At 38.4% G+C, this 15,822-nt stretch overlaps 2 protein-coding genes across 2 annotated transcripts; one reads left to right on the forward strand and one right to left on the reverse strand.

Annotated features, from left to right (window-relative positions):
- The first annotated feature begins 2,458 nt into the window (after positions 1 to 2,458).
- On the forward strand, positions 2,459 to 4,725 carry fzd8b (frizzled class receptor 8b). Its single transcript, XM_079379222.1, has one exon. The coding sequence runs from the start codon at positions 2,634 to 2,636 to the stop codon at positions 4,335 to 4,337; it is 1,704 nt and encodes a 567-aa protein (XP_079235348.1). The 5' UTR covers positions 2,459 to 2,633; the 3' UTR covers positions 4,338 to 4,725.
- A 3,573-nt stretch (positions 4,726 to 8,298) lies between these two features.
- LOC306846105 (tripartite motif-containing protein 16-like protein) lies at positions 8,299 to 14,128 on the reverse strand. Its single transcript, XM_079379223.1, has 7 exons — positions 13,910 to 14,128; positions 13,117 to 13,711; positions 12,926 to 13,021; positions 12,617 to 12,850; positions 12,373 to 12,520; positions 12,193 to 12,255; positions 8,299 to 9,050 (listed from the first exon to the last, which is right to left on the reverse strand). The coding sequence occupies exons 1-7, from the start codon at positions 13,915 to 13,917 to the stop codon at positions 8,512 to 8,514; spliced, it is 1,683 nt and encodes a 560-aa protein (XP_079235349.1). The 5' UTR covers positions 13,918 to 14,128; the 3' UTR covers positions 8,299 to 8,511.
- Positions 14,129 to 15,822: the final 1,694 nt, after the last annotated feature.

Genomic DNA, 15,822 nt, shown 5'->3' on the forward strand with positions numbered 1-15,822 from the left:
TAAAAGTATCGGGTTATTGTTTTAAAATTTAACATAAAACTGTTCCTAAAATATTTCATTCAAAAACAGAAAAGTGTGAGGTTGGCATTTTGTCTTGAAACTCGAAGACAATGAATCACTTTAAAAGTTGCATAAGTGTCCAAACAGATTTTGAGGGCACTGTATAAATGTCACGTAAAACCTTGCATGAATTCGGGCATTATTCTACATTTACATTAGGGCCGGGACTCGATTAAAAAAATTAATCTAATTAATTAGAGGCTTTGTAATTAATTAATCGAAATTAATCGCATTTTAATCGCATATAAATATTTGACCTGAGAACAGTGAGAAGTACGTTTTTTTATATGGATTTTTAAATTTCCCATCCACAGGGCCAACCAAAGCGGTCTCATCAGCTTCTTTGTCCATGTTCACTGTGGTTTGTTTTTGGCTGTTTCTCAATATGCGTTCTTCAGCGATCTTGCGTCCTTGTGTTCTCGTTCTACGTCATCATTAACCGTCGAAGTTCAGTTCCAATTCTCAGGAACGCAAGTACAGAGGATGCATGAAAGTGCCCGGATATGTTCTTGAAACTGAGGATGCATCGAGTGCAGACTTGAGAGAATCGAGCCGTTAGAAATCCCAGAAAACGCTGTGGGTGGCCAGTGTACGGAAGCCTGTAAGCTTTAAAGTCGCTCTCACAAATACTTAACGGCTCTTCAAGTTGAAAGTAAACATTTATCGTTTTGTTTTGGTTAATTTTAATAAAGTTATAAGACCCGGAGAAAGTCTGCATTTTTATTGGCATATTAAAATGAATCTTAACAATAAAACATATAACGCTGTAAAATAAAACAATACAATTATATGAAAGTAATATCTATAATAGTATGAAATGTTTTAATAAGTTATGACATTTTGTAATATTTATTGTTCATTGGCCGTTTCTTATGCTGAGACTATGCGGCCAGTTAAGCAGGAATGCAGTAAGTTACAAGCAGTTTTGTGGTGCTTGGAATTCTTTATAATTAATTTAAAAACAAATATTGCCACATTGATGGCTCAAGAAGGTGTAACTGTTCAAATAACATTGTTTCATTGTAAAATAAAAATAATTATTTTTATATATTCAAGTGTAATATTTCTGTAAAGGCTAGGGACAGAAAAATGGACATGTCCATAGAATGACACATTTATTTATTTATTAATTAAATTGTGTCATGTTTATCAAAATAAAGTGGAAAAATATAGACCCCATTTTATTGATATTTAAATAGTACAGGCTTATGTTGAATATTCTTGTACACACAGACGCTGTATTAAGCAGTACATAAATTATTGAATGTATAGTCTTTCTGTTACCACATGCAAATATCTAAAACGTATTTGACAAATATATCTAACAGAAATAAAGACAGCAAACACTGCGCAAGAGTCGCGGAAATCAGAAAGTACAACTTCTCCGTTCATAACTCCTCCCTCGACTTCAAGCGGCAAATCTCGCTGATATATTCGGTAAGTTCATTTGAGATGCCAGACGCCTCGTCTTGAATGAGGACGAGAGTAGAAAGCTGCAGTCACCCTTTAATCGTATTTGTGGCAGACGTATAAGTGTCTGGTTGAACTCCATACTGGTAGCGATAGCGCTTTACTATGCGGGCGGAAGTAAAAATACCCTGCTTCGACTCAAAACGGACGTTGAGTGACGTCATGTGAAAAGGGCCTACTCTCATAAGTGTGCGTTCTGTGTTCTCGCGTCCTTCCGAGTTCGTTCTTCCAAGGAAGCTTGGCAAGACCGGTCTCCACGAGAACGCAAGTCCGTTCTTTGCGTTCTTGGAATTCTGAACGCTAGTTGGTGCTCCAGTATAATCGGTCCGCCGAAACTCATCCAGTGACGTTCCGCGGTGCAAAAATAAGTGCGATTAAAATGCGTTAAAAAAAATTAACGCGTTATTTTTGTGTAATTAATTAATCTAAATTAACGCGTTAAAGTCCCGGCCCTAATTTACATGTATGCATTTAGCAGACGCTTTTATCCAAAGCGACTTACATTGCATTCTACTGGCACGAAAAGTGCATTTGATCGTTTGGTGTGCCAGTTTTGTGTCTTTGGTAGAACTCTCGCGTTTTTGTCTCCTTTTAAATCTAATAAATGCGAGTTCAACTATGCAGTAATTTCATTTGGCAGAGGATACTCATTCTGGAGAGATGGGAACAAACTAAACATGCCATGAGACTTGTTTACAACCACAAATTCAGTGTTTGGACACAGGGTGGGATGTAAACAGAGGTAAAATAATTGAAGACATACAAACTGTTGGTAGTTCAAACATTTACTCAAAACTCTCCGGGGATGCTTGATTAAATTATCGTAAGGTTCCGCCCCTGGAGTTCTATGATTGGGTGCCGAGGTAAGGGGGCGTGTCACGGCTATCCTTTGTATAAATAGACACACGCTCCACTATTTGACAGCCAAAACAAACTAGACGTTGTAGTGAATTGCACTTGCTATCAGTTTATCCTACTACAAATTTGAATACATTTTATCAGTTTAATTAAGTGTTAAATTTATGTAACCAGACGACATTGCTCACATGCAAGCGCATCCTTTGTTTAGAAGACCGGGAGCGGGTGTGTGCAACTGACCGAGGATGGACTCGCCTATGCAGGGGTCCCACTGGCCTCCACTCGCGCTCTGTGTCCTGCTACTGTGGAGCTCCGTGTGTGCTCGCGAGCCGGTCTGTCAGGAGATTTCGGTGCCATTGTGCAGAGGGATCGGTTACAACTACACCTACATGCCCAACCAATTCAACCACGACACCCAGGATGAAGCCGGGCTTGAGGTGCATCAGTTCTGGCCCCTCGTGGAGATCCAGTGTTCCCCGGACCTGCGCTTCTTTCTTTGCAGTCTGTACACGCCCATTTGCCTCGAGGACTATAGGAAGCCTTTGCCGCCGTGCAGGAGCGTGTGCGAACGGGCGAAAGCGGGATGCGCGCCTCTGATGAGACAATACGGTTTCCCGTGGCCGGACCGAATGAGATGCGATCTTCTCCCCGTGCAGGGAGATCCAAACACTCTGTGTATGGACTATAACAGGACTGATGCTACAGCATCACCAGTTGCTCCAAAACCAATCAGCCGACCGGGGAAGCCATACAACCGGAAAAATAAAAGCAGTGATGGATCTTCTTCGTGTCACTGTCGCGCGCCTATGGTGACCCTGAGCAGTGACCGCCATCCGCTGTATAACCGGGTAAAGACCGGACAGATCCCCAACTGCGCAATGCCATGCCACAACCCCTATCTTTCTCAGGAGGAAAGGACATTTGCCACATTTTGGATAGGAGTTTGGTCGGTTTTGTGTTTCTTGTCCACCTTCGCCACTGTTGCCACTTTCCTTATTGACATCGAGAGGTTTAAATACCCCGAGCGTCCGATTATTTTCCTGTCCGCCTGCTATATGTTCGTGTCCGTGGGGTACATCATCAGACTCATTGCGGGCCACGAAAGAGTCGCGTGCAATCAGGATCACGAGGTGGAACACATCCACTATGAAACTACGGGTCCCGTGCTTTGCACGCTTGTATTTCTACTCATCTATTTTTTTGGGATGGCAAGCGCCATCTGGTGGGTGATCCTGACGTTTACGTGGTTCCTCGCGGCAGGGATGAAGTGGGGAAATGAAGCGATCGCAAGATACTCGCAGTATTTTCACCTGGCCGCGTGGCTCATTCCGAGCGTCAAATCTATCGCCGCGCTCGCGCTGAGTTCGGTGGACGGGGACTCGGTTGCGGGAATCTGCTACGTGGGCAACCAGAACCTGGATAACCTGTGGGGATTCGTGCTGGCGCCACTGGTGATTTATCTTTTTATAGGAACTGTATTTTTATTCGCGGGCTTCGTGTCTATGTTTCGGATACGGAGCGTTATTAAACAAGGAGGAACGAAAACGGACAAACTCGAGAGGTTGATGATTCGCATCGGGGTGTTTACGGTCCTGCATACGGTCATCGCAATGGTGATTGTGGCTTGTTATGTTTACGAACAGCACAATCGCGAAGCGTGGGAACTCGCGCATGCGTTGGATAGAAAAGCTCCGAAACCGGATTACGCCGTGTTTATGCTCAAGTATTTCATGTGCCTTTTGGTGGGGATCACGTCGGGTGCGTGGACGTGGTCCGGTAAAACTTTGGACTCGTGGCGAGCCCTTTGCACGCGCCGCTGCTGCATCTGGGGCAGTAAAGGCACGAGCGGTTCGGTTTACAGTGACGCGAGCACGGGACTGACATGGAGGTCCGGTACAGCAAGCTCGGTTTTGTGCGCTCCAAAACAAATGCCACTGTCCCGAGTGTGATAAAAGCGGAACTTCCTAAAAGACTTTGCAAACTGATCAACTGCTGCTTTCCTGATCCTGACATATATGAGAGATGCATAGACACAAAGAAGTCGTCACTGTATTGAATAGCCTGCTACTGTGACAATATTACCTGGAGTTAAAAAAAACAAACAAGTGTGATCAGTCTCTTCAACTAAACTAATATAAATGCCAGTCAATAAATCACAGCCGAATGTGCCTTTAATAATGTCCATACGGGTTTTATATTTCTTATGTATTTATATTAAGATGCTATTGTTAAAACAACGACATGGAATGTTTAACATTTATACATTATTGTGTGTATTTATCCTTTACTCTGACAGAAAACTATTTTGACAATAAAACAGTATATGTGAAATATTACCAAAGCATTTTTAAATGTGTATTTCATGTTTACAGAGAGCTCATATCGCTCACAAACATTCATGTGTGTTAAAGTGGAAGAGTAGCTGTTGATTGCAACAACAGCTAGAAGGACAATATTTGGCTTTGCTCAAAATAATAGAACATTTTGTTTGAGAGTTTAAAATGATTCATATTTCTCCATAGCCTTTAGGGCCGACATACAAATAAAAAAGAAATACTATAATTTTTTAAAATAATTACAATTTTCATCACACTTGTAAGGTGGAGAATTTAAGGTGATTTCAATATTTGATATACTATTCAAATTGTTGGACCTTTTTGCCCGCAAAATGTGCCAGCAGCTTTTGGCTATTCTCTGTAAGATGATACAATCATTTAAAATCAGCTTCACTGACTGGACTTTAATTGAAGAAGAATTATTGAGAAGCATTATTAAAGGAGGAGCTAAGCTACTAGTTTTTGGTTTACACATTTTGAGGTAATGAACTTTACATTGATACAATTTATACTGTATACATTACAATATACAGTATATTGTGTGTATGATATATTCTGTACAAAAATATTTTGAAAGTAAATATTGAACAGGCAATATTTTAATAAATTACTTTAGGATAATATGATAATATATATATATTATATATATAATATTTAGTTTTTCAAACAACTTTCCTTTATGTTTAGCAAGCTGGGAGAAAAAAAAAACTCAACCTATTCACGATCCAGCGTCCAGCATTCAGAGTCCTAGAATAAACTACCCACAAATATATTCTGCTATGCTCTATTTGTACAGGCTTAGGGTCAGGGGTTAGAGTTTGATATGATCTGACTGCTGCAATAAATAATAGTTTTCACACAGGTCTTTAAGCTGCATCATTATAAAGTTGTCTGGATGCCATTGTATAACATCAGATTAACATGCATTCTGTGGCGTTTTCAAAAATGTATTCTGTTGCTGATCTGATAGCCCCCATGTACAAGAACAATATGAACAAGTTTACATGTTGCAGTAAATGCATTTCAAATTAACAATACACAAAATACAAAAAAGTCATCATACAATGCTTGAATAAAAAGATTTTACATGGCATAACAGATGCACAATTAGAATGAAAACTGTGTTGATTTTATATAGTCACCTTGCACACTTATCAGATTTAAAAGTCATTCAGCAATCAATATCAGTATACTGTATATATATATATATATATATATATATATATATATATATATATTAAACAGAATTTTTTTTAAAGCTGTTAGATAGAAAAGTAACATTTTGATTTTACAGTATTTAGCTTGTGCATCCCCATTTGGATCTTGTGGAGCCCTTTCTTGTTGCAAGACCTGTAAACGAAAATGAATATATATTTTAATTTTGAGCTGTCATGGTTTAATTATCTACCAATTTATTACTAAATTTGTTTTGAATTTCATATTGTGATAACTCTGAACTTGCTTTAAAGCTCTGATGATATGCAACGGAATGCGACGAACTGGTATGGTGCTTATCATAGTATAACAGCAGCTTACTGGATGTCCATCTCCTGTTTGAGAAAAAAAAAAAAAAAGTAAACGTTTTTTTTCATCATCTATTTATTTGTTTATGCTGTTAAGCAGCACTAAAGCAAAAAAGGTTGTTTTCTCAAAATAGGCCATGTCAAAAACCTAGTTTGAAGGTTATCATGAAGAGTGTGTGCTGTCTGGTATCTTACCCTCAGTGGTGATTCTTTGTATTGTAGGTGTAGTTGGGATCACGTTTGCTGTAATTGTATCATACACAAAAGTTTCTTTTGAAGATTCCTTTTTCAGTTGATTTCTGCTATCCACTATCGCCATTGCATACTTAGCCCAGCTGCTATGTGAATCTGAACAAATACTTTTATTTTTGATGGTGTGGAACCTATACATGGGGGGGGGGAGACAATGCTCTTATTATTGAATTATATACCCATGTATTACAGAATCTGTGTAACACTTCTTATTGTGATATATTATGATAAATGTGAACTTGCACTACAGCTCTGACAGAACACAGCATTCTTGGCCCTTGTATGTAATAGTCCAATGTACAATAGTACAATATTTGTAACTGGTATTCTGATGTTTGACACAGTAAGACAGCAGCTTACTGGACGACCATTAGAATGCTCATCATCTACAGGAGAAGAACATCAGTAATTGTATTCAGGTGAGTCACCATGACACACAATGTTTCTCTTAAGGGCTAACGAATTCTCACCTGATACCTCAATACTCATCCACCCCATAGAGAAAAAAATAGCAGTAAACAGAGTGAACTTCATCTTGTTCTGTTTCACAGGTCTAATGGTGGAAGTCTTGGCTGGGGTGAAGGTTCTATGTTGAGGAAGATCTTTCAAATCTTCTGGTCTTGGACCTGACATATAAAAAAAATCAAATAAAATAATACTAAAAAAATCAAATAAATAAAATTAAGAGTGAGAGAGACCAGTCTTCTTATTGAGTAACTGATTTTCTTTCATCATGCGGTTTTAAACGTAGAAAGGGGAAGTCTTTCTGTATGTGTCAACCATCAAATACAATGAATGATGCACCTTACATTGCTCTGACTGAATGTTTATGTGCCATATTATGTTACCAAAAATGAAAACATTGGCAATAATCAAAATTCTAATCAAATTAAAATTTACACTACTTTTTCAATATGAGTTGTGATGTGTGCAATTAATCATTTGTAGGCCTATGCAGCAAACAAATAAAAACTTTAACAATCTTAACACTCCGTCTTACTGCAATTAACTCCCATTATAATCATAATCGTTTCATTGCAGTATTAATATTATTCTTACATTATGAGAGACATGAAAACGCAGTGTTATTGGATATGAGTTCAGGAACACCGTAAGTATCATGTTCTCGTTTTTTTTAAAGGTAATTAATCTCCAGTATATACTTTACCTTTACCTAATATACTCTCTATTGCTTCCTTGCAGTGATCCTCAAGCATAGAGATGGATTTTGGCACATCATCATAAGAAAAGAAAGAACTGATATTGATGCTTTCTGTAGCTGCAGGAAGAACAGAGAGAGACTGGAAACGCTACAAAAACACATAAATGGATAGATCAAAATCAATAAAGTTTTCAAGTGGTCAAGCGCATTTAGAATTCCGAAATATTTTCAGACTCAAAAACAAACTTAGCGCAAACTGATTCAAGATTATGTAAAATCCTGTTGACCAGCAAAAATCTCCTTATAATCTTAATAACATCCTAAAGTTCCCTTTTTTCAAATCTGTTACCTGTAGGAAATGGATGTGATTGTCTGTGTGTAAAAACTGCTGCAGCTCAGTATCTTTCCTCCTCAGATCATCAAGCTCCTGCTTCAGCTGCTCCAAGAGTCCTTCAGCTCATCTCACTTCAGCCTTTTCTCGATCTCTGATCATCTGTATCACCTCAGAGTGGCTTCTCTTAATAGAGCGGATCAGTTCAGTAAAGACCCTCCCTGTCCCTGTCTAAACTCAAAATACTACTATTACACAGTGCACATACATTGCATAATATTTTCAGATTCATAAATGAAATAGACAAATCATTAAAAATGCTTTACTGTTATTTTGCTTTGTATAACTGCAGTATGACTTACAGTATTTATTAGTTGTCATTGATAGCAAAGCATTTTCATCTCTAATCATCATCATTCATTGCATAGTATTACATATCAGATCTTCATTACAATTACACCAAAAAAAAAAACATTCCTTTTTACCAGAATGCTTAAACCTGAAATATGACACTGTTATTCACAGAATCTCTGCAGACGACAGTTTCAGTGTTGATCCAAAATTGATCCCAAATCCCGGATAGAGTGGTTGAGTGAATGTTGTCTGGATTCTGTGGATGAGGGTCATTTTGTCAGAGACGCTGTAGAAGGACAGAATCCCTGCTCTGTGATCCACATACACTCCTATTCTACAGGAGCTGGAGATCACAGGGAGTTTAATTGCTTTCTGATTGTGTCTGAATGAATACCTGGAGTCAGAGCAGGACAATCTCCAGGACTGATTATTAAATCCAAATACACACTCAAAACCTCCCCCTTTCCTGCTGATGCTCTTATACGACACTGATATTCCCACACCAGCAATCCCACTCCACTCCACCTCCCAGTAACAGCGTCCACACACACTCTCTCTACACAACACCTGAGAAAAACCATGAAATCGGTCTGGATGAACAGGATACTGCTGGTCAGCCCCAATAAATGTAGCCACTCTGTTGCCTTCAGACAGTCGGAGATATTTATGTGCAGTGTTGGGATCCAGGGTGAGTTGGTGGGAATCTGAAAACAAATTTGCACCATTTTAAATATTACAGTACATTAAAATAACCTTCTCTCTAATCCTATGTTAATTCTAATGAGAAAGAGAATTTTGATTTGTCATAGTTAAAGTTTTACCATGTCAATGTCACTGTTTTCAACAATTATGTGCTAGGAGATGAATCCATTTTACAGGTTTTATTACAGTTAATTTGCACTAAACCACCTTAAAGCTAAGGATTATTAAATAGCCATGAAATATTAAAACTAAGGCATATGCAAAAGTGAAAATGTAGAGACAATCCAAAATTATAAACTAGAGATCGACCGATATATCGATTTACCGATATTTTTCCCGATATTTAAGCATTTTTTCATAATCGAATATCGGTTTTGTAATATCGGATTCCCCGATAAACACCGCCATCTTGTGGACGTTTTCAGAATTGCGTGCAGGATCGCAATTGCAGCGCATCTGAAGGGAGACGAGACAGCAACGGCGTGCAGGTACTTGATTTGCTGTAGTTAGTAAACTATTTAATATTACAGGCATTAATGCACAAATTAGATGTATTACATAAATGCCTGATATATAGTTTAAATGCAACTTGGCTCTAAGAAATATGATAAATAAGATACTCTGTCAAGCCCTGTCTCTATAAAGATAGGCTATAACTTTGCCTGAAATAACACAGCCATGAATTAGCACATGGTGGAAATAAAAGCGCTGAATTTAATTCTCTCTGTGGTCTATAGTCTCGTGAAGTCGGAGTCACATAGATAATCCGTCAAGTCCTCTCCCAATAAAGACGTAACTTTGCATGAATTAAATAATACAGCCATGAATGATTGCATGTTGGAAAGAAAAGCATTGAATGTAATTCTCTCTCTGTTGTCTATATGCTAATCATTAGTCTCGTGAAGCCGCTTTCATATTGCAGTTCACTCAGCGGTTGATGCTCAAGAAATGCTCAGCACGGCCACCGCATGTAACTTTTAACAAGATTCACTTTTTTGAAGCACCCTAAATTGTATTAACACTTACTATATAACCATTATTTCGTTTATAAACATCTAAATTAATACAACTCTATGGAAATTAATTATTTATTATCTCCGCGATCGATCGCAGTTTGAGTAGCCTATAGTTCTGTGTAAAGGCATATAAACCGCGCTGTCAGCAGCATAATTTAGAGCATGCCAGTTGAGAAATGCAATAAAATACAATGCTTGTTATATTCCAATATTCCAGAGAATATTATTCCGTGAATTAACATTATCCAGTGAATTATTCTTCACTCTTTATCCTATTAAACAGCTTATAAACCTACTAAAACTGTAGTTAAAAATGAAGTTGATATAACTCCTTTCCTTTATTTTCTCCATTTGAAAACATTAGACTTTCTATGTTAATTTTGCTTACTGCTAATATTAGTGTTGCTGCTAAAGCTTTTTATAAATAAAATGTTTTTTTATTGTTGTAATATGAAGATTAAATTGAACATGACAGGGCTCTAGACTGCGACCAAAATGGTAATTGTTTGCGAGTTAAAATTTGACGTGGTCGCATTTGTACGAGTGCCAGGTCTGCGCTACTCCTAAGCGTCTGCTTCATACAGCGCGCGCTGCCAGCCGCAGCACATTATAGCAGGAGACAGATTTCACTGATCACGTGAAGAGAGGTGCTTTCAGCACGAGCGCTTAGTGGTTAGAGCCTGGTTCATACTCGCCGCGTCAGCACGAGCGTGAAGGTGCGCGTCGCGGATGGAGCGCAACGGATGGATTTGTTTTCAAACTAAAGTAAAAGACCGCTTCTTAAACCAGAGAAGGTGAACATGCTGGTGTTCTTGTAGAAAAAACATGCAAGTCCTGTCAGCTACAGCCAGTTTAGTTTTACTTTTCTTTTTGTTTTCGTTTTGAGAAGCTTGTTATCTTTGCTGTTTACCTCAGGTTATGCTATGGAGGCTTTCCTTAATTAAAAATATATATATATATTAATATTTATTTGCTTCCTCAGAGTTTGCTAAACATTCTGTAATATACTAGGTATATAGTACAGCATGTGGTGTGTCCTATGCCATGCCTCGTCTTATTCGTTTTTGTTGATAAATGTTATGTAAGAGTTTGTCATTGTCAACGTACTGTTTTATTGTTGTTGCGCTTTTTAATTAAGAATAACAATGAATCCATAATCCATCTTTTGTTTTAGTCTTAAAAAGTTGAAGGTGTATAGATATAAGCAAAACAGACAATGATCTTTTCTTGTAAAATGTGACACCAAGATCGCAAATTTGAAAGTAAAAAGTGCACGAAAAAAGGAATTCCTGTTCACAAAATTTAAATCACAAATAATACAGATGAAAAAGAACGAGTTGAATGTTGAAAACTTTCGTTACCATATAACTATAAACTATGATAAAAGTTCATCAGCATGCATTGATTAATCAAATGTTGTAGCAAAAACAAAAAACAAATTGCAACCAAATTATGTGCTCGTGCGCAAAATTGAGATCAGTGGGAAGAATGAGTCTAGAGCCCTGCATGAAAGACTGCTAATTCTCAAAACATTTTTTGTTAAGATGACTGAAAGGAGGAAAAACCAAAGTGAAGTATGGACTTACTTCACGCAGTCATTTATTTACTTTATAACAGTAAATAAATATCGGTTCTGCATATCGGTTATCGGGCACATAGCCATACAAATAATTGGTATCGGTATCGGTTATAAAAATTCAATATCGGTCGATCACTATTATAAACAAACCTAACCGGATATATAGGAAAATAAACCAAAAACAAAAGAAACCAATCAGAACAGTGTGAATAAAGAAGTTGCTGCGTAAGCAGCATGGTAATATGTAACCCATGTTGAAGAAAACAGCATATGCTGGTTAGGTATGTTTTGAAGCATGGCTGCTGGTTTAAGTTGGTCCTTAGCTGGCCATGAGCTTCTTAGATGGTCATATGTTGGTCCTGCTCAGGACCAGCACATGACCAGTTTAAACCAGCTAAGGACCATCTTAAAAAAAGCTCAAACCAGCAGCCATGCTTCAAAACATACCTAACAAGCATATGCTGGATTTTTCAACAGGAAAGTATAACCTATAAATACTGACAGGGTAATCACTCATTTATTTCTCTTGAGGACTGTATCAACACTTACATTGCAAAAACTCATCTCTGGTCCTGAGTTCAGAGGTGGTACCCATCTCCATGTGTGGTATTACTAAAACCAAGAAACATATTCAGTGTTATTCACATTGATAGAGAATTTTATCAATTTCTTCTAGTGCTTATGATATGATACATTATTTCAAACAAATTACTGAATTAAAAAATGCACCATATATATTTTCTGTTGCTTCCTTGCAGAGGTCCTCAAGCTTCTCTCTTAGCATAGAGACAGATTCATCCACATCATCATAAGAGAGAAGCGAAGTGACATTAATGTTGTCTCTAGCCACAGGAGGAACAGAGAGAGACTGGAAACGCTACAAAGGGACAAAATCAGAACAGATTTGATTCACAATAACAAGATAACCCATTACATAATAAATAAATTGCTAATAAATAAGAAAATCCGTTACCTCCAGGAAATGGATATGATTGTCAGTGTGTAAAAGCTGCTGCAGCTCAGCATCTCTCCTCCTCAGATCATCAATCTCCTGCTGCAGTTGCTTCAAGAGTCCCTCAGTTCGACTCACTTCAGCTTTTTCTCGATCTCTGATCATCTGTATCATCTCAGAGCATCTTCTCTCAATGGAGCGGATCAGTTCAGTAAAGATCCTCTCACTGTCCTCCACTGCCGTATGTGCAGAGTGCTGTTAGGGCAGAAAGACAAGTCCGAAAAGAGTCCTGAAAGAGCCTAAAAAATTCTTAATCCTCTTGAAACTCACTTTGTGAGTCTTCACAGCCTCTTTCAGCTCCTGAATCTCCTTCTCTCTTTCCTGGATTCTCTTCTGGATGTTTCTTTCTATGTCCCAAAGCTGTTTCTGTGAAAGTAACAAATAACATGCAGCTCTTAGTGTACTGCATCATAAATGTATGTGCAACTAGCATTTGCAATAATACTATGTGCATTTCCTACCTGTTTCACAGTCCTCTCTGCTTTAGTTGAAACAGTGTGATGACTTTTGTGTTCATTCATTGTACACAACAAACAAATACATCGCTGGTCTGTGCGACAGTAAACCTCCAGCAGTCGGTCATGTTGAGAGCAGATCATCTTCTTGAGTCGTCCAGTGGCATTAATCAAACTGTGTTTCTTATCTTTAAAGAATGTGCCATGTTGTTCAAGGTGACACTGACAGTAAGAGTTTAGACACATCAGACAGGACCTGATAGCTTTGTATTTTCTCCCAGTGCAGACATCACACTCCACATCTCCAGGCCCAGCGTAACTCAGAGCAGGATGAGCTGTTTGGGCCTTTGTCTTCTTTAGCTTTTCCACCATTTCATCAAACATCACATTCTTGTTTAAAGCAGGTCTTGGACTGAAGGTCTGTCTGCACTGAGGGCAGCTGTAAACTCTCCTCTGATCATCTTGATTCCAGCAGTCTGTAATACAGTTCATACAGTAACTGTGTCCACAGGGGATGGTCACCGGATCCTCCAGTAGATCCAGACAGATTGAACAGCTGAACTGATCCTCACCAACTGAAATACTGGCTTCTGCCATTGCACTGCATGTAACGTTACACAAAAACAGAGCCACATGGAACAGCAGTTAACTTAAACTTTCTGGCTATGTGTTCCTGAGCGCGGAGCAGGCGTTTAAAAGCGTGAAAGCATTTGTTAATTCTCAAAAGCGCTTTATCTATCAACCTGGTAATGTTTATACTAATTTGTTTGCAGACGGGCTGATAAAAACACTAGCATACCTGAGCATACGAAGCGATCGCGGTTAGGGAAAAAACAAAAACACCGAACTGTATGAGTACAGTGCTCGCGTAATGTTTTGATGACATGCAGAGCAATAAAAAAGTATCCAGTAGATTTGATCCGCGCTGCATTCCGCGTCAAAATATCACGCCTTTGGCCCCTTTTTGGAGACAGATGCTATTGCCTTTTTGACTTACCTCCGTCATGAACTCGGATGTAAATCATTGTAATACGAACGCCTACTACTGGTGCAATCCCGTTATTAAACAAATAAATAAAATAGAACCCTTCAGAAAAAGGAAAGAAAAGTTTTTTTTTTTCATATATAAGAAATAATTGGTAACCATTTGTAAATTCGGGGGGAAGTTCCCCCACGGGGGAAGTCGTGGCCTAATGGTTAGAGAGTCGGACTCGTAATCGAAAGGTTGCGAGTTCGAGCCCCCGGCTGGCAGGAATTGTAGGTGGGGGGAGGGAATGTCCAGCGCTCTCTCCACCCTCAATACCACGACTGAGGTGCCCTTGAGCAAGGCACCGAACCCCCAATTGCTCCCCGGGCGCTGCAGCATGGCTGCCCACTGCTCCGGGTGTGTGTTCACGGTGTGTGTGTGTGTGTGTGTGGATTTGTTCACTACTCACTGCTGTGTGTGTGCACTTGGATGGGTTAAACGCAGAGCACCAATTTCGAGTATGGGTCACCATACTTGACAATACGTCACGACTTTACTTTACTTTACTTTACTTTAAATTGATAAAATTCATAAATTTGTTTTGCAAAGAGGCCTCTTTTAAATATGGTATTTACCTAATAAAACTGGCCTAATGTATTGTTTTCTACATTCCACAAGTAATTCTGAAAATAAAAAGCAATCAAATACACACATTCCTAGCATACTCTCCCATTCTATCAGTAGGTTTCTGAACCACTGTGCCAAGCTATGTGGACACAGAGAGGCATGCTCTCTTCTGGAAATTAACATTTGAATGCTCTCTTGCAAGATTAGCATCCTCATCCCACTGAGATCACACCTATTGTCTCATCTGCATTTCTTTCCCTTCACTCTCTCTCTTCCCTGTTCTTCCCCTCTCTACATGCTGAGTTCACCCAAAATCTATGCTTTTTATGAACAATTACTATACAGTAGTCAACTATTGCCTACATGTTCAATATCATTTGAAATGTCTCAGTGCAACTGGTACAATGGTCTCATCCCCACAGAAGTGAACTCAAAGGTACTAAGTATTTAAGAGTTTATGGATATTTTTATGGGTATGTACTGAAGAGGGTATGCTTGCTCCCAGGGTCTTTTATGCCCCATTGAGGTGAATACTCTCGAGGTGTGGGATCTTCATTAATGTAGATACCAATTGTTACTTTAGGGTCGATTTGGAGGATGTCTTGTCTTGAAAGTAATGTTGCAAAAGGTTCAAGGCAAAAAAAAAAAAGTTACTTGTGATATTTCATGTTAAATGACATAAAAATGCAAAATGATACACAGTCAACCATGTACTGATATAATGTTATTGTCATTAGATGTACACTAAATTTGATATATTTATATAAGCTCTACTTCATCTATACTGCTAAATGACACACAGTTTCACTGACAGTGTTGGAGAAAGTTACTTTTAAAAGTAATGCATTATTGCGTTACTCCCTAAAAAAAGCAACTAATTACATTGCTTAGTTACTTTTTATGGAAAGTAATGCGTTACGTTACTTTTGTGTTACTTTTTAAATATGAGCAGGGCTTGATTGTTTGTTTTTAATATAAGAAGTTCTGTTTATAGCAAATGTAAAAGCCCTTTCACACCAAAAAGGGTAATGAATAAACCTCAGGCTGAAGGAAAATTTAATTCACATCTGTACAGAAGAACGCAGGAGAAGAAGGTTCAACACTCTTCAGCAATAAAA

This window comes from Barbus barbus, assembly GCF_936440315.1.
Source record: "Barbus barbus genome assembly, chromosome: 26".
Classification (NCBI taxonomy): domain Eukaryota; kingdom Metazoa; phylum Chordata; class Actinopteri; order Cypriniformes; family Cyprinidae; genus Barbus; species Barbus barbus.